The 18941-nt window shown below is 38.2% G+C and overlaps 1 protein-coding gene and 1 long non-coding RNA gene across 6 annotated transcripts in view; one reads left to right on the plus strand and one right to left on the minus strand.

Moving 5' to 3' along the window:
• The window catches only part of LOC122227975, a 31684-nt gene extending 18169 nt beyond the window's left edge, over positions 1–13515 (plus strand). Inside the window, exons 2-4 of the long non-coding RNA XR_006206332.1 lie at positions 8102–8162; positions 9509–9617; positions 13381–13515. This is a non-coding gene — a long non-coding RNA (uncharacterized LOC122227975). The remainder of the gene's footprint in view (positions 1–8101; positions 8163–9508; positions 9618–13380) is intronic.
• Positions 1–18941, minus strand: part of CDH6 (cadherin 6) — a 73800-nt gene that overhangs the window by 16876 nt on the left and 37983 nt on the right. For all 5 annotated transcript variants that reach the window (XM_042952753.1, XM_042952743.1, XM_042952739.1 and 2 more), the window contains 4 exons: positions 9574–9868; positions 6242–6361; positions 4094–4261; positions 1795–1982 (listed from right to left, as the gene is read on the minus strand). In XM_042952753.1, coding sequence (XP_042808687.1) covers positions 1795–1982; positions 4094–4261; positions 6242–6361; positions 9574–9868 — 771 coding nt within the window. The remainder of the gene's footprint in view (positions 1–1794; positions 1983–4093; positions 4262–6241; positions 6362–9573; positions 9869–18941) is intronic.

An 18941-nucleotide genomic window follows, 5' to 3' on the forward strand; every position in this document is an offset into this window, starting at 1 on the left:
CCCCCTGTAAAGAAAATTCTTGTATTTGACTAGAGGGAGCCATGTTAGGGGCAAATTGGCAAATCTGACTTTGATTGAATACTTAATGAGTGTTTAAAATTTGCTGGTATTGGGGCACCTGGGTGGCTCAGTCGGTTAGGCTTCCAACTTCAGCTCAGGTCATGATCTCGCGGTTTGTGAGTTTGAGCCCCATGTCAGGCTCTGTGCTGACACCTCAGAGTCTGGAGCCTGCTTCGGAGTCTGTGTATCCCTCTATCTCTTCCCCTCCACCCCCCTCACGCTCTGTCTCTGTCTCTAAAAAATGAATAAACATTAAAAAAAACTTTAAAAAAAAAATTTGCCAGTATCTGGACCCCACCCTGGATCATTAAACCAAAATATCTGAGGTGGGGGTGGGAATCTATACTTTTAAATACCTCCCCCAGTGATTCTAATGTGCAGCCAGAATTGAGAACCACAGGTTTGCATCATGACTTCCTCTTCCTCATTCAGATAAAATAGATTTAATATGTTTTTTTTTTTTTTTTTGCATGTGCATGAGTTGATAAAATATTCCAAGTGATATCCTGATAAGGGCATTGGGCTAATTACTTGCCAACGAAAGTAATGATCATTGTTGTCAGAGGTCTTTAGAAAAAGTATCTCTGCTTCTGGAGACATAGTGAACCCAAATGCTTATTGCTGACTTTTAGTTTTAGATGATGATATGACAAGGCTCACTAGAAACACAATTAATCAAGACATTAGTGAAAGTGATTTAGTCGGCTAGGCAAAATTTCAGTTTGAATCTGATAAGGCACTAAGAAAATTAAAAAGGTTAATGCACACTAATGGGCTTCCTAATTATATTATAGTATAAAACATTGGTCTGGATGTCGCTTAAACATGTTTTATTGTGTTTCCAGGTATTAAGACATGTAATTCAAAGCTTAAGAGGAAAGGATTTTCTTGTTATTTACATCTACCTGTGCTTATTTTTACCAGCAAGTATGCTAAAGGAGAGAGAAAATGTTATATCATACATGATAAAAATGCAGTTATTAAAAAAACTCACCCAAAATAACAATTTTTAGCTTTGAAGCACACAATTTATTGGTTTTAAATTTTTGCCACACTTCTGTGTACTGCTCTGTGATGCTAGACAATTTGGGGGGGGGGGTAAATAGTGAATAAGTACATAGGACAAACATTGGAATTCAGAAATATAAAAAATTTATTATCGTGTTCCAAAAAGTAGCTAAACAGCTCATGGGAGATTTGTGTTATTTAATTTATTTCTGTGGTCTTTTTATATCCTGTCTTTAATTCAGGCTACCTTTATCACTGCTTGCATTACTCTTTTCCTTCAAAGCATGTATCAGAATTTCGTTACACATTTGTTTTGTTTATTTGCTTCCTTGTCTCTTTTCTCCCTTAGATTGGCAGTTCCGTGAGAGCAGACACCATTCTGTTGAATGTACCATTGCACCTCCAGCATCTAGAAGAGTGCCTAACACTGTCTATTATTCATTGACTATATTTACTTTATGTACTTTAATGTACACCATTTATTTCTATCATTTATTTACTTATTAGGAGGTTCTTAATAAAAATTTATTAAAAGTATGAAATGAATGAATGAATCAGATTCTTGAGGACCTCTAAAAGCCAACCATTAGACTTGGCATTAAAAAAAATAATTAGTAAAACAAGAATCTAGAGGAATGTTCATGTGAGATATAATTGTCTCGGTCACTTGAGGACTAGAGAGAAGTGAATGTGCTTGTTTGTATGGTACTTAACAAACGGCATTACCTTTTTGACAGTAATAACTCCTTCCTGAGTTTCTTGGTCGGTGACGACATCGAACATGTCCAGCCCTTCTCCCTCTGTAATGCTGTACTCAATTTCGGCGTTTTCTCCCATGTCAGCGTCGCTGGCTTTGATCCTGCCAATTGGTGTACCCGGTGGAGAAGATTCAGGGGTTTTAAACTGGTATGTACCTATTAATCACCAGACAGATATAAGTCAAACACAGATGAAGGATACTCTATCACAATAAAGACAAACCGCATTTTCTAACAGTTCTTTCAGACATTATTAGGGATGCAGGCAGGTTTGTACTTTCCTTGCAATAATTAATGGCGCTCTATTCTCCTTACATCCTTACTTTCATGATTGCTAAGAATATTTCTTCTGTCATGACCCGTCTCTTTGCAAATGGAGAACACTTTTCTTGTCCTGTAAATAGGTCTCCAGGTTCATGGTATGATGGCGAGAAAGACTAAGCTGCTAGAGAAGGGTGCAGAAGGTTTCAAGCCCCTGTTAACTAATCTAGCAGAAAGAACGGAAAAGAATTTAACCTGAACTATGACTTTAAGCCAATTATGAGGTATTTCTTAAAAGGGTTCTTTGTGTCTTTGCTAATAATAACTGAAGGTGAAAATAAATGACAGCGATCTGGAGAATGTATCCAAGCAGACACTCTCACCCATACATGGAGCTGGTCTGGCTGCGGTTAGGGATACAGATGGACACATTGAGAGAGAAAGCTCCTAATTGTTTCTTTAAGTAATCTTTCTTTTAAATTTCATTACAGTACTTTTTCTATGCGTAGGTTTCTCCCATTCTTGTATTTGTGTTGTTGATTTAAAACCTATATTTCATAAATGTACACTTTTCCGATGTCCTCATGTTGCAAAATTAGTTTAAGGAGACTGCATGTGGCTTTCAGTTTAGATCCGCCAGACTAGCATGTACTTAGGACAATAACGACAAAAAAGTGTCAGAACAAAACTCATTTTACTCTCACCCATTACATTTTGCCAACCATCTGTGCAAATTATTTTGGAAAAAAACAGACTATGACTAAATATCACTAAATATCACTAAAATATAGTCATTCAGTCATATTCAATCATAGCCCATTAAGTGTTGGGGTCATCCTTGGCAAAATGATAAACAAGCCAAGTTTTTCCTCTAGAGTTATTCTTCTCTCCTGTGCTTTGGTATAGTATTCAGTAATGATCCCAAGCTATCCACGGAGAAAGCAAAGTGAGGTAGTGTCCCTGTGGTATTTAAGTGCTGACGAATCCTTTTGTTATCCTTCCCCGGGGAATTCCCATATTGAAAAGGAGGTTTTGGGGCGAAGTATTGCTAATTCTGACATTGTCATTTCAGGCGTCTGTGGGAAAAAAATTTAGGGCCAGTAAAACCTATCTTCTACCCGTTACATCAGAAATTAGGTTTTTTTTTTGTTTTTTTTTTTTTTGCATTTAGCTATGAGTAAATACTTGAAAAAAATTAAAGAAAATGTAACAGTTCTGGTTGATCCATGTGTATCTCTATTATAAAAGAAGCCCATGTGAGGTGACCAGCATTGGGAAAGATATGCCATGATTGGGTAAGGTGGACTTTCTTTTTAATGGTGGGCAGCTATTTTCTCCTGGAAGACAGGATTTAGGTAGTTTTCTTAGATCGTGGTCAGAAAAGAATTTTGTTCTTGGAAGAAAAATTACATTAAAACCAATACCCTCTTTCAAGAGCTCTGTATGAAGGGCTCTAGTATATTGCTTGATACAAAGTAGGCATTTAAGAATGTTGTTTTTCCTTCTTTTTTTCCTATCTAGCCATGAGAGTTAATGATTATAGTGATGATTTTTTTGGTATCTCAATTAACCATAATATAGAAAACTATTTATGATTACAAATGGATTAAGTACATGGTTATTTCCCCAGTTGTATTTTTAGAAACAGTTAAATGATAAATCCTCCCTTATAAAGCTTTGTGGGGATTTAAAAGAGATTAAATGACTGATTAAATTCACAAAACATAAAGTCAATTTTTTTTCTTACAAATAGGAGCATTCTTGTATACATATGTTCTGCGCAAGCAAATTTATGTCTGTGGTAGTCTTTTTAATAAGGAAAAATAAAACAATGGTGTTACCTTTACAACTATCACCATATTATAAATCATTCAACTACTAAAAGTATGGTTATTCATAAGTTCATTAATATTGATAATTAATAACAATGGAAAATAAATATCATTCTTAAAGTTAGAGTTTTATAAAAGTGCACTGAAAAAATTCATTCAATCAAATGTTCCTACTCTGGGGAAACCGGGGAGGGTTGTCGTTGACATCAGTTAGCGTGATGTTCACCGTGGTGGTCCCAGATAATCCCCCCATCTGGCCACCCATATCCTTGGCTTGAATCACCACTTGGTACTGCTCTCTGTTTTCTCGATCCATGTTGAGCAAAGCTGTCTTGATGATACCTATGGATGCGAAATTCAGAAGTGGAAAGGGATGTATTAAAAATACTTTATCAAATCATTTATTTATGCAAACGTAGATGTCATCCACAATACTCAAACACTATACGGATGTAATAGGTGACATAAAGATGATTATAGATAGCCTTTATCCTGAAGGAAATTATAACCACATAGGGGAGATAGATATATTTTAAAAACACCTATGATACAAGAATAAGTACAAGTCATATCTGTAATAGTATAGATTGTAGGTAGTATAAATATCATGTGTTATAACATAGCAAAATATAACTTGGCATGTGGTACAGTGTTACACTACCATAGCTGCTTGATAAAAGACATTTAAGTGTACTATGAGGAAATTGCTAAGGAAATCATTTCCTTGAACTGACTCTTGAGCTTTACTTTACTGAATCAGCTAATTGCTCATCAAATATACCTCCCATAATGAACGTTCAGAGGATTTTCTAAGCCACAAACTATGGTCTGAAGAAAACACAGCTCAGTTCTCCCATAATTATCATCCTGTATGATCCTAGAGAACTTAAGTTTTCCTAAAGCTGATGTGAGCATTAGTTCAACTGGTCCCAGCAGCGACCAACATTCATTCTTATGTTAGGTTAATTTTATCTCTGTTGTTCAGTAGTTATAAAATAAGTAGTTGAAAGAACTTCTAAAAGTTTGCCTAATCTCTGTGTAGGCTTTATGCTTAAATTAACAACATTCTTTCAAAAATCTTTATAGGCTTTAAAGGCTTTCAAGGCTTTAAAGGCTTTATAGCCTTCTCTCGTAGCACATTCCAGTGCTTAACAACTAATGAAGCTGAAAATATCTTTTTTTTCTTTTATTTTTAACACGAACACCTCAGACAACAGGTCAGTTTTATTCCTATAGTCCTGGCTTCAGTGAAAGTGCAGCTGTGTCTGTTCTCCAATAACAGGACTTCTCTATTTAAATAGAGGAGATCACCTTAGCCTTTGTCCTTTACGTTGAATATTTCTAATTTTTTACCCTCATTGTTTTTCAACTCAACACTTTCTTTCTCCTTGGGATTCTTTCCAAGTTCGTTGCACCTCTTAACACATCAATTTCCAACTGGATGTGGTAACCTAGAAAAGTTTTGATTTCTACTAACAATAATGGATGCTTGGGAAATGTAGAAAAGGAATTCAACTCCTATTATGATAGCAAAAATATGTGTAGAATTTACCGTACAGCACAGACAATATTTCCTAAGAAACAATTCATCAGAAGATAGTATGCTACTTTGTGGATAAAATGCAGAAAATGAGGTGTTAAAAAAAGAATTCCATTAAGGAATCCACTTTGTTTATTAGGATGCTATCAGCATGAGCTAGACAATGTCATAATAAAATCTTACTGGCTTAACACAGCTAACGTTAATTTTTTGCTCATGCTCTGAGGAGGCCAGCAAGAAGCTCTACTGATAGTAACAGACATCCAGGCTGGAGACCAAGGCCAACATTTGTTTCCATCCATGATCACTGTGGCAGGAGGAAAGGAATGTGGATTGTGCACCAGGTCCAAAAGTTCGGCTTGGAAGTGACTTGAATCATTGCCACATATACCGGCCCAAACAAATCTCATGGCTATATCTACCTTTAGAGCAGGGTAGAGAGATGCCAAAGAACTAGTAAAAGAAGAATTGGAATATGTGTAAATAGCCCTAATGGCTATCAGGAGGTATTTGCTTTTAGGTTCACTCCAAACTGGAAGAAAAAACTAACATTGTATAAGTTTTCTGAATTTACCCTATATAAGTAAAATGGATGAAACATCCATTGTCAGATTTCTGAATTAAAATGATCTGGATATCATGTTTACAAACATATTGCTGGTAAAATTTGGCAGATGAATCTAAGAATATTCAATTACACTGATTGTTTTTTTAATAAATTGTTTTTATTAAATCAATTAAAATTATGGATTGTAAAAAGAAGATCAAAAAGGAATTCTTACCTGTTTCTGATTCAACTGAAAAATAGGGCTGCCCCTGTAGGATACTATACACAACTTTAGCACTGTTGCCATAAGTTGGATCATCAGCATCAGTTGCGGTGACTTGGACAACAAATGTGCCTGTAATGACAGAAACATGAATTGAAAATAAATCAAGGACCCATGTGGATCCTTGACGCACACACAGATAGAGAAAGCGTGATCTTACTTCTGTACAAAAGTATCTTGACAAAGGAGTTGAGAATTTCAGGATGATACTAGGGTTAAAAAGCCTTGGATTTATCGGGCGCCTGGGTGGTTCAGTGGGTTAGGCGTCCGACTGGTTCAGGTCAGGATCTCACCGCTGGTGAGTTCAAATCCCCACATCAGGCTCTGTGCTGACAGCTTGGAGTCTGCTTCAGGTTCTGTCTCCCTCTCTCTCTGCCCCTCCTCTGCTTGCACTCAGTTTCTTTCTCTCTCTCTCTCCAATATAAATAAACATTAAAAATTTCTTTAAAAGCCTTTGGCTTCTCATTCTGAAAGAGTGTGATCAACATTTATAAATGTTGTAAGGGTTAGGTTAAAGAGAAGCATAGGATAACCATGACCTTGGGTGGAACCAATTTCAACTAATGTCCAAAGATGAGATTTGTTGGACTCTTGTTATAGTCATTCTTTGAAGTTATCCAGACCTAAGTCAATCAGCATCTTGCATTGCTTTATCTACAGTGATTAGTTTCGGGGTTGTCCAATCATGAGGCCACTTGAGATTTTCTTGGGAATTCTGTGTCATGAGTGCTCTTTCTCCTGGACTGTAATGTGCTGATGTAGGGCCTGTCAATGCAGCAGCTATTTTGTGACCTCAGAGATGCCAGCCTGAGGACAACGCTGAATATGACAGAAAATTTCAGAGAAATAATTGAACCCAAATCAAACCATCTCAAAAGCCCATTTTATTTTTGACCTAAGTATGACTTAAGTCACTAAATACTTTTATTTGTTTAAACTAATTTGAGTTAGGTTTTCTGTTCAATAAAAGCATCCTAAATGATAAATCTATCTGATAATTCTAAGAGTTTGAAAGATCTTGAAACTTAAAAGAGGTAGTGTTGGATTAAAGAATTATTAGAATACTAGAAAATTCACATCTGGAACCTGTAACTCCAAAAATATTATTATAATTACATGCACAGAGAAGGCAATGATGTTTTAGATCAGCATTCTTGTTTTAAGGACTGCAGTCACCGAATAACCTTCAAAATATTCCTGACCCCCGTGAAATTCCACACAGATTTTTATGTGTATGCTTACATGTTTATTTCACTGAAGAGAAGATCCATAGATTTTATTGGATTCTCAAAGAGATCTGTGACTTCCAAAAAAGGGTAAGACCTTACTCTGATGAAGATCATCTTATGGCTGACTTTTGATATTCATATCAGATAAACAGTAAGCATACTGTTGGAGTTCTCCTGTCCATGGGAAGGACAGGGAAGTTACATTCAGGGAGTATTAGAAGTTTTACATTGCTTTTGTAATATCTAACCAATCCTGTTTGTTGAACAAATATATTGTACTGTGGTGGATGCTCTGGATGTAACATGTTGGTGCAAGAGATCGAACACCCATCCTTGTAATTTGGGAATGAAGGTGGGGACAAAGCATTATATGACCTCGGAGCAAGAGCTAATAGTAGTTAACTAACACCCACATTCTTACTTGACATCAATATAAAATTTGAATGCTTTTATAATATGATTATCTAGATGTTTTGAGCACCTGTTAGTTGTCAGATATTGTACTGGGGGCTCTGCCCTTGTTTTCTCATTTCATCCTCATGGTAATCCTTAGCTGTTGACATTTATTATTTATTTTTTGTAGATATGAAACTGAAGGATCAGAGACATCAAGATGCTGCTTATTAGTAGAGTTTCAAATTCAGGTCTGTTTGACACCCAAAGCCCATTTATACCCCCGTGCTGCTATCCCACTTTGTAATGTAGGATTAAGATGCCTTTTTATATGATAATAATGACGTGTTCATTTATGATAATGGTTAATACGAATATAACTGTACCTGTGTGCAAATTAGAAAGAGACTTCCCTTTCTTAAGACATGTTACGTCCAGCTGCCCCCAGATATTTATAATACATAGTTAATTCTAACATAGTTCAAAAGTGAATGGCACCCTCTATAGTTGTGGGGGTGACACCTTGCACATCAAATTTTGTTTTCTGGAAACTGTTTTGCTGGGTGGTGCTGATGTTGAGACTATTGCTTATTAATTGTTCCTTACTTTTACCACATAGAGGAAAAATATTTTTTTCCTAACAAATCTTCCTCTTAAAAGAGTTTTAATCCCTCTCTTTTGCTTGGCTGATGGTTTGTGATTTTTCTGATGAAACAAAGTGGTTTTAAGTAATGAGACGAGCAGCTTCTTGATGAGAAAGATTTAGATGGTTTACAATCATTTCCATGGATTAGGTTTTTCTAAGTCTTGGAACTGTGACCTAAAATGCCTCTGATATCTGACTCATAGAATTATAGAAGAGTTATTATTAAGTAATTTAGCCCTTTTGAATTTGACACCGAATGAAAATAAAAATAACCCTTTATTCAGGTAGCTTAAAATTTGTCACTGTTTCCCATTAAGTATTTTAATACGGCTAAGAGTGATGTCAGTAGGATTTTTTAAAATTTAAATTGTGTTGACCTCCCAATTTAAGCAAATTAGAAGCATACATATTAACTTTAAAATTGGTAGTAGAATTGTGCACAAAATATTAATTCATCATATTAATGTCATGAAAATCTCTTAATTTCCATCACTTAGTAAAGGATACATCCCCTAAACAACCCCTGCATAATTATGGATTTTTTTTTTTTTAATTTTCTTTGAGTCTCTTTCCCAAACACATATTTACTTAAAGCAACTGTCATACTCTCCAGTCTGGAATGTAAACTCAGGCTTTTGTTTCACACTGGAGAGATCCTAACCTCAAGCCAAGTACCAATATGTGCTAAGAGAGGTGGAGAGGGCTGCTGTCTCTCAGCCTGAGGACCAGGGTGGGCACCTGGGGAGGCAGGAAGTAGATGAGATGATATCTCTTTCTTCCTCCTGTTCTTGCCTGACATTTTTTCATCCCTTCATCATTAGAGGAAATGCTGTTTTCTTATAATAAAATGAGACTAGAGTAATATTTGGAAACATAAAGGGATTGTTTGAAATATGATAGTTTTAGAATTTAGCATCTACATTCATTCACCTCAGTAAATTTCACTCCTAGGATTCTTTATTCAGTTGACGTACTAGAGGAGAGACATCATGTGGTTGAAATCACATCTCACTCACCAACATCAGACATTTCGGGAACAGTGGCCGTGTAAACATCCTTGGTAAATATTGGTTCATTGTCGTTGATGTCATGGATCTTGATGATGAATTCAGATTCGGGCTCCACGGGTCTCCCTGTCCTTCTGTTTATAGCTTGAGCTCGAAGGATGTAAACAGGTTTTTCTTCCCTGTCCAGCCTCTTGGTGGCCTGTATGTCTCCTGTGTTTTCATTGATAATGAAGAGATCTCCTGCTCCATCTCCTGAAAGGATATATTTAAGTGATCCATCTCCTCTATCCTGGTCTGAATGTAACTAGTGTAGAAAAAAAAAATTAAAGAAAGTAAAAGTCAAGCATGTGATTCTAAACTGTTTGTCTTGTTAACTTTTATTCATTCCTTTCTGAGGGAGGCAGGTTTGAGGTTTTTTTTTTTTTTTTTCTTATTGTTTACTTAAATCCTCAATAGTAATGCCATTCATTAATGAATATGTTTCCTTATAATCATAGAAATTTCTAGAACTGGAACAGAGCTTGTAGAAAATGTAGTAATCCTTGTTTTGAAGAAGGGAACACTGAAGTCCAGAGTAATAGCAAAATGCCTAAGGACGTATTAACCTGGTTGGAATGAAACTCTTTTCACTACTTTCCTATTTTCACCATAGCATTCAGATTCTACAAATACACTCTACTGTTCACTTTTATGTATCTGGACATACTAGAGAAGTGACATGCTATGGAGAAAATAATTTTGTTTTTGTTTTTTTTAGAGAGAGAAAGAGCATGTGCGCAGGGGAGAGGGGCAGAGGGGGAGGGAGAGAGAGAGAGAATCTTTTTTTTTTTTAAGTTTATTTATTTTGAGAGCGACAGAGAAAGTGTGAGTGGGGGAGGAGCAAAGAGAGAAGGAGAGAGAGAATTCCGAACAGGCTCCCCACTGTCAACGCACAGCCCAGCTTGGGCCTCAGTCTCATGAACTGTGAGATCATGACCTGAGCTGAAAGCAAGAGTTGGACGCTTAATCCACCGAGCCACCCAGGAGCCCTAAGGATTTTGGTGTTTGAAACAGAGAGACCGGGGTACATTCTGACTCTATACTTTGCTATCTTGGTGAATTTAGGGAAGCTACTCAATCTCACTGAGTTTCATATGATGGAGTTTATAATCACTTTTCTGGGAAGATGTGATATTTATTTAATTACTTATGAAATTCAACTCAAAGCATTTGAGAAACATCTTAAGTGTTGCCATGAACAATGCCTTGAAAATCCCTTTACTAGATAATTTACAAGGGCACTTAGAACAAGAACATTTAATAGTCAGATTTTCATTTAATATAGGAGAGGATCTTCTAAAAAGTGGAGCCAGACTAAAATGGAATAATCTGCTTTATAAAATAGTGGGTTCCCTTCTCCTGAAGGTAATCAGGCGGAGGCTCTGATAAGATTAACCATCAGTGAGGGGCACCTGGGTGGCTCAGTTGATTAAGCATCTGACTCCTGATTTCAGTTCAGGTCATGATCTCATGGCTTGTGAGATTGAGCCCCGCATCGGACTCTGCCCTGGCAGTGAGGAGCCTGCTTGGGATTCTCTCTCCCTCACTCTCTGCCCCTCCCCCACTCACACTCTCTCTGTCTCTCTCAAAATAAATAAATAAACATTAAAAAAAGATTAACTGTCAGTGAAATGGGTCAGGTAAAAGGTTGAATTAAATGAGTGCTAATATACCATTGAAGTGAAAGATAATCATTCTAACTTGGAGAACTCGCCTGTGTTGCCTATCCCAGAGATGATTTCCAGAGCTTTGAGTTTCTGTTGTGTCTTTGGGTCCCTTTTTCCCACCTTAGTAAAAGTTCAGAAGGTATTTTTCCTAGGTCTTCAGATAAGCTAACTCTATTCATAAATTTTCAAAAATTAAAATTGAGGAGATCTATTTGAAAAGACCAGTTATAAGTATTAGCTGCATACAGACAAGATAGTTTATTGGTAAGGTAGCTAAGCTCTACCTTATTTCAACTCTGTCTAAACATAGTATAGGCTATGTTACAACAGTTATGGCAACAACAGCAACAGGTAAGCCAACTCTGTGTCCTGTTGATGAATACTATACAAAATGCTCAGAATAGTGTCTATAACCACATTTGAAAACAAACTCTCAAGGCAAAAGGGACTTTTAAAATAAGCGAACCCAGCCTTTCTAAAAAATGATATCCCATGGAGTATCAATTATCTAAAATGCTGAGAAGGGGTTCTGCGGCCCCATATGTTTGGGGATTACTTCGTTTTTCTGCCTTTTTCTTAGGAGTCACCCAGTGTACATTAATGTATTAAAGGCTGTCACTGCCTCCAGTTTAAAACTGTACTTGACTGTATTTAATCTAGCTTTCCCGGGGGCTCCTGGGTGGCTCAGTCAGGTGAGCATCTGACTTTTGATTTCGGCTTAGGTCATGATCTCATGGTTCGTGGGCTTGAACCTGCATCAGGGTCTGTCTCCCTTCTCTCTCTGCCCCTCCTCTGTTGACTTTCTATGTCTCTCTCAAAATACATAAATAATCACTTAAAAAAAAAAAAAAAACAAACTAGCTTTCCCGAACGTTCTTGTGCAAAGAATCCTTTGTGGGTGTTGGCATTCCCGAGAACAATTTTCTAAGAGACACACTTTGGGAAGCATGAACTAATTGAATCCACCATAGCAGAATCAAGAAAATTAACACTCCGGTTTATGTAGTGTTTCCAAAATCATACACCTTGTGTGAAAGAGTCGGAAGATTAGAACTTGAACACAAGAAGAGGCCCTACAGGTTATTCAGTGCAACCTCCTTGTTTTTAGAGATAGGGAAACTGTGTCCAAAGCCACACAGCTAATGCTAGTTAACAGCAGAGTTTGAGGAAGAGAATATTATTCATACAATTAGTAGCCTTGAAAGCAATTTGGCAGAAATAATGGAAGATGAATGGGAACGGGGAGGAAATTGCTTAGAAGTGAGACAAACGCAATAAGAAATGTAAAACAAAAGAGGACTCCATGATTTGTGTAATGTGATATGCTAAGGAAACGTTGAAACCGTGATTACACAGAAAGAGCCACTGGGGAAAGTTTAACTCTCCATCGTCAAATCCTAATGACTGAAGAGAGCTTTTAAAAGGCTATTTCATTAACTCATGAGTAATGAAACCAACATCACCGCCCATTGGATCTGGCTTCTGGGCAGCCATGGTTAGCAAACCTGGCACTGGGCGGGGGGGTGGGGGGTGGGGGTGGGTGGGGGTGGGGGTTGGGAACCGCACCAGAGTTCCAAATAGGAGTTGTGCTCATTCTCTCTCGCTCACCAAGTGTAAGATCATGGCAGCATCAATTAACCTCGCTGGGCCAAGATCCTTATCAATAAAATGAGGATAATAGAACCACAGGACCAGGCTATCATGAAGATCTGATTAGAGACTGTGTACAAATACTACGTTAATTCCTATGGGGACATGGAGAAAGAGCACATTTTAAGATACCATTCCTAAGCTCCTCATTCAAAATAAGCATGTTTTGGCTCTTATTTTGACTTTGAGAACTTTGTTGTGAGGACTTTGAAAACCCAATTTTATAAACCCATAGTATCTCTAAGGTAAAATCTGTCATCAAAAGCTAGTATTCTTCTACCGGTGGCAGTCGCTGTCTTCCCATGTGATACATTGTATTCTGCATCCCACTAGATTGTAGACGCCCCTCGGCTGGTTCTTTCATCACTCTCGATATGTAATTGTTGCACACTTAGTAGGTGAAGACCACATCTGGTCACAAGATTTATTCAGGTAAAAGTAATCAGAAACTTATTTTTAGCTGTCAGGAGAGACCATTCCGATGACTCATGGAACAAACACCCGAGACGATATAAAAGGGCAGCAGAGACGCCAACGAAGAGTATGAACAGGATTGCTCTGCAGATCCCGATTCTGATTTATCAACATTTGAAAACTGGTGGGAAAATGCATCTCTTTACTCAGGCCTTGTCTGATAATAAAACAATTTAGCCTCATCCCCCTCGAGGTGCAGTGCCTGTGTCTGATACAGTACACGGAGCAGAAACCTCCGGAAGCCTTTGTGTGCTCTTTCCCTGCTTGCCCCTCCTTCCACGCACCTCCCCCGGGGCCAGTTCTTTTCTCTCTTCTTGGGGAAAAGAGGAAACATGAGACATCAGTGCTAGTGAAAGTGATGGTGGCAACCAGACATTAGGGGTTTATTGAGCACTTAGATTTTAATTGGATTTTTTCTTTTGTGATGTCATTCATCATGGCCACTGTAAAAGGCAGAAGTTAAACAACAACAAATAAAAGGTTGTAGGCTGCCCGAGGCATGTTTTTACTAATTTCAGTTTAATGTGGCTGTTCCATTAAGTTTAATCATCTGGCTCACTTTTAACGATTCACCATCAAGTAAAAATTATCCACTTTCCCCAGAAAGTCACATCTCATCTGGGGCTGGCAGGACTTTTTACTACTGTACCTGTAGCATTTTGTTCCAGAAGGAGCTCAGGGCCTTTGTTTTTCCATTGATTTATTATTAAAGTGCAGCACCTTGACAAATAAATACAGGGATTTGGGGTTGCAGACACAGGCCCACAGAGGGTAACACCAAAGCAGTGCCGGCCTCTTTTTACCTGCTACACGTGCCAGCTCTGAACTTGATTTTGACTCCAATTCATTTTTTTTAAGTTTATTTATTTATTTAGAGAGAGAGAACTAGCAGGGGAGGGGCAGAGAGAAGGGGGGACAGAGGATCCCAAGCAGGCTCTGTGCTGACAGCAGAGAGCCCAAAGCAGGGCTCGAGCTCACAAACTGTGAGATCATGACCTGAGCTGAAGTCGGATGCTTAACTGACTGAGCCACCCAGGTGCCCCTTGACTCCAATTCAAAAGTATAACACCAATTGTGCAGATTTCAGTTTCAGATTTTCAGTCTGTCACTGAGTCACTGAGTATCTGCAACAGCCTGAAAGGGGTCTAGAAAAGGAATTATGTGATTTTTTTTTCTGAAATAAAAAATTAGATTATGGCTAATATCTAGAGTGTAGTGCAAATGTGATGTGGCCATTTGAGAAATGTAAAGGTTGACAACTGGAGATGTCACAGGGCAATCAGAACAGTTGTGAAAAGGTGTCTGAAGGGGACTGAGGTGGAGAAACTGGAGTTATGGTGGAGAGAGAGAGAGAGAGAACAACCTTTTACTAAATAGATTGAATATTATTTTAGATTAGGAAAATAAGTCTATGATCAAGTTAGGACAAACTGAGGCTGAACTGAATTCAATATATATATATATACATATATATGTGTATATATATATGTATATATATGTGTGTGTGTATATATATGTATATATGCATACATCTCTCTACATAATGCATTATACATAATGCTAATGAATATCTTGATATTGTGAAGGCTGTGAAAGGTTGTTGAGTAGAGTTCATACCAGGAAGAAATTCAACCTTGCTTGAAGTACATAGAAGGGATTAGAAGTAGATTCTGTTTTAGAGATTATAGGGTTCGGTAAACAGTATCTTTCAAATTTTATTTTAAAGTTTATTTGTTTATTCTGAGAGAGAGAGAGAGAGAGAGAGAGAGAGAGAATGAGAGAGAGAATGAGAGAGAGAGAGAATGAGAATCCTAGGCAGGTTCTGAGCCTGATGCGGGCCTCCAACTCACAAATTGTGAGATCATGACCTGAATTGAAGTCAGGTGCTCAACTGACTGAGCCACCCGGGTGCCCCCCACAATTTGTGTTTTAAGAAGCCTTCCAGGGGCGGGGGTGCCTGGGTGGCTCAGTCAGGTAAGCATCTGACTTCGGCTCAGGTCATGATCTTACAGTCAGTGAGTTCGAGTCCCGCATTGTGCTCTGTGCTGACAGCTCAGAGCCTGGAGCCTACTTCTGATTCTGTGTCTCCCTCTCTCTCTCTACTCCTCCCCCACTCACGCTCTCTCTCTGCCTCTCAAAGATGAATAAATGTAAAAAAAAAAAGAAGACCTCCAGGTAATTCCGATGAGTGATGAACGTTGATTACCATTGCCTTAACTAGTATAATTGTAATAGTTAACAGCATGGACTTGGGCAAGGGAAACACATGGGCGTAGGGATGCCCAGCTGGCTCCGTCGGTGGAGCATGGAACTCTGGATCTTGGGGTTGTGAGTTCAAGCCCCATGTCGGGTGTAGAGATTACATAAAAAAACAAAAAATCTTAATTAAAAAAAATAAAAGAAACGGGTGGAAATGCATGCTGTGTACTAGTTGTGTAACTTGGGAGAATTTAGTTAATCTCTGCAAGTCTCAGTTACCTCACCTCTATGATAGGAATCATGATACTTAGTTTATAGGAATGTTGCCCTGAAAATTAATGAAATAATGTATGTAAAATGCTTCGCCGGAGGCCTAACTCAGAAATGCTTCAATAAATTATTCTCACATCATAAACCTGAGTATTCAGAAGGTGGAAAGATTTGGGTCTGAATTCTGACTTTCCTGTTAATTAACTAAATTAATTAAATTTTCTTAATTTCATTCTGTCATCTATAAGATAGAACTCAGAACAATTAACTTTGCCAGTTATTCCTCCTCTACTTGCCCTTTAAAAGTTGGTAACCCTCAGGCCTGTGTCTCAGGTCCTTGTCATTCCATTTTACATATTCTCTCCAGATGAGATCATCTCTCTATTTTTCTGTGTTCAACTATTACCTCTGTGGCCTTGATGCCCAAATCTATTTGAGATTATCTATACCCCGGGGCCAGTTTCTTGAGATAGAGAGACAAAGGTGCAAGTCTCTTGGACAACTTATGCTCAGTACTTCCCAACTGACTTTATCACCCTCTCTCCAAATCTACTCCTCCTCTGTATGTCCCATCTCTGTAAAGGCCATCAGAGAGTCATCCTAGACCTTCACCTCTGCCTCAATCATCCACATTCATTAGCCACCAAACCCCTGTAAGTTCTAACTCTTACATATACCTTGACTCACCTACTTGCCTTCATTTCCACCACCATGGTCCAGGTCACTGCCCTTTCTCCTCAGTCTGTTGTAATGACGCCCTCCTAACACACTCAGTCTTACTTCCTCTCAATCTATTTTCCTTTCTGTGACTAGCCCAACTTAAACAATAGCACCACTAATTCTGAAGATGCCATTCTCCTCTAATTAAATCCTCTGGTGTTTTCTCTTTACTCTCAGGATAAAAGTGCTCATCCTCACTCCTTAACGTGGCCTCCAAAGTCCACCATGGTCTCTGCCTCCCTAGTCTCCTCAGTCACCATTCTCTCCCTGACACTCCTTGTTTCAGTGTACTCTTCTTATTGTAGTTTCTAAAAGATGTGTTAGTCTCTCACATATCTAGGCCTCCTGCATATGGTCCCCTTGGCATAAAGTCCTTTTGAACAACTTCACCTGGTTGATCTCACCCATGTATCAGGTCTGCATAATCTTCATTTCCTCAGGAAAGCCTTCCCTAAGCTGCTAGTCTGAGATTCCTCTGCTATACGTGCTCAATGTATTCCCCATTTAGCCATTAAAGAATTCTATTTTTTTGATGACTTGTTTCACAGCTATTTTCATGTTTCAATCAGCAAACAGCTAGATTGCAAGTTTCATGAAAGAAGGCACCAAAACTGCCTGGTTAATTTCTGTATTCTCAGCACCCAACATTACTGGCACATTGTAGTTCCTCAATAATTAATGATTTTAAGGAATTAATGAATGAATGTTGTAAAGATAAAATTGGACAAAATATCAATAATCATCGAAGGTTTCTGACACATGGAAGACAATCAATAGATCTTAGTGTCCTCCATCTACTGTTTTGCTTCATTTTAGTGTAACTCTATGCACCAAGATTATCCATTCCTGAAGCTGTCAGACCACTTAGCAGTTACTACCAACACTAGGCACGTGATGTAATATGAGTGATCTGAGGGAGGAATTCAAGTTGTTCCCCCGTATCTAAAAATATTTATTTTATAACCAATTAAATCTTAATACAATAATAAAACCAACTTGTATTGGGTTTGTTGAAAAAACTAGACAAGTTATAAATACATCGAGGACACTGCCCATTATAAGTATACTGAGTGCTGGGACAGAAGTCACCTGTCAAGGGTGAAGAAGCTTCAAGATTCATTCCGCTATATTTCAAATATCATCCTGTTGCAGAAACTAATGGATAATGAAAGGAAAATGCTCCATTTCACAGAAACATTGTTCCATAATAAAAATAATTTAACTTTATGAACCAAGGCCACTTAAAAACACATATGGGCCTGAAGGACTGTATGAGATGGTGCATAAAAAAAAAAAATCACACTTGCCTTATGCAAACTTGCAGTTTAGGCTTGGAAAAACTGACTCATGTAAAAGATACAGAATAAAAGCAGAGATTAGACACTTGAGCACTGTCATTAAGTATTAGGAATAATAAGGTGAGTAAAAAGCCGGAGGATAGCATAGAAGGCACTTGTAAATTGGACAAGGTGGAGTCAGGGAACATGTTAGCTCTTTGATGGTTTATGAAAACTTCTTGGAGAAGGTAGCATTACTGATGGGAGACAAACGACTTAGCATCCAGTATGAGCACGTGGCATGGTTTCAAGGCTCAGTGTAGGAGAAAATCAGAGGAGGCTTTGAGAATGTGCCTGGGGTAATAAAAGCAATAAAGTCAGCTAAAATAGAAACACTCCTTCCCTTGAGTTGCTGGGTCACATATTTTCGCACACTGCACTCAGATGTGCAAGGGAAGATGCAGCTTCCTTATTTATTTATTTTTTTTATAGTTTATCCCTTAAGCTCTAATCCCATTGAGTATTAGGAACTCAATATTAGGTTGAACATCGAGTCAATAATTTAGTGCAATCCAATAACGTCTACCTGATTCAATAATAGAGTCTCTTTAGATAACTCTTTTAGATAAATCTCAGTCTTTCTGGCTTCTGCTTTCTCTCTTTGCCCCTGATCCAGTCCAGGATACCTCCTGGGTGTATAAAGGAGAGAGACTCACATGGTCTGCGTCAGAGGGAAATTTGGGGGCTTTTGGAGCCAAGGGCAGTCCTTGTACTGCCCTCTGGCCCACTGATTTCTAGACAATATCTCATCCATTACTTTCTTCAGTGGCATGTGTGTGTTTTGGCAGGTAGAAACATGATCTCAGTTCTCCAAGATCAAAGGTGAGGAGCTCAATCCTGCCTGCCTCATTGCCATCAGAAACCCCCCTGATGTCTGACTGTGACTCTTCCATTGCCCTTGGCTCTGTGGTCCTAGCTTACAGGGTTGCTTTGTCTTTGATAGGTACCATCTATGGTATCATCCACTTCTTTCTTGCCCTGGAGAAACCCAGGAAGTCTCCTGAGAGCTAAAAGGGGGCTT

The sequence above is a fragment of the Panthera leo genome, chromosome A1 (assembly GCF_018350215.1).
Source record: "Panthera leo isolate Ple1 chromosome A1, P.leo_Ple1_pat1.1, whole genome shotgun sequence".
Lineage (NCBI taxonomy): Eukaryota > Metazoa > Chordata > Mammalia > Carnivora > Felidae > Panthera > Panthera leo.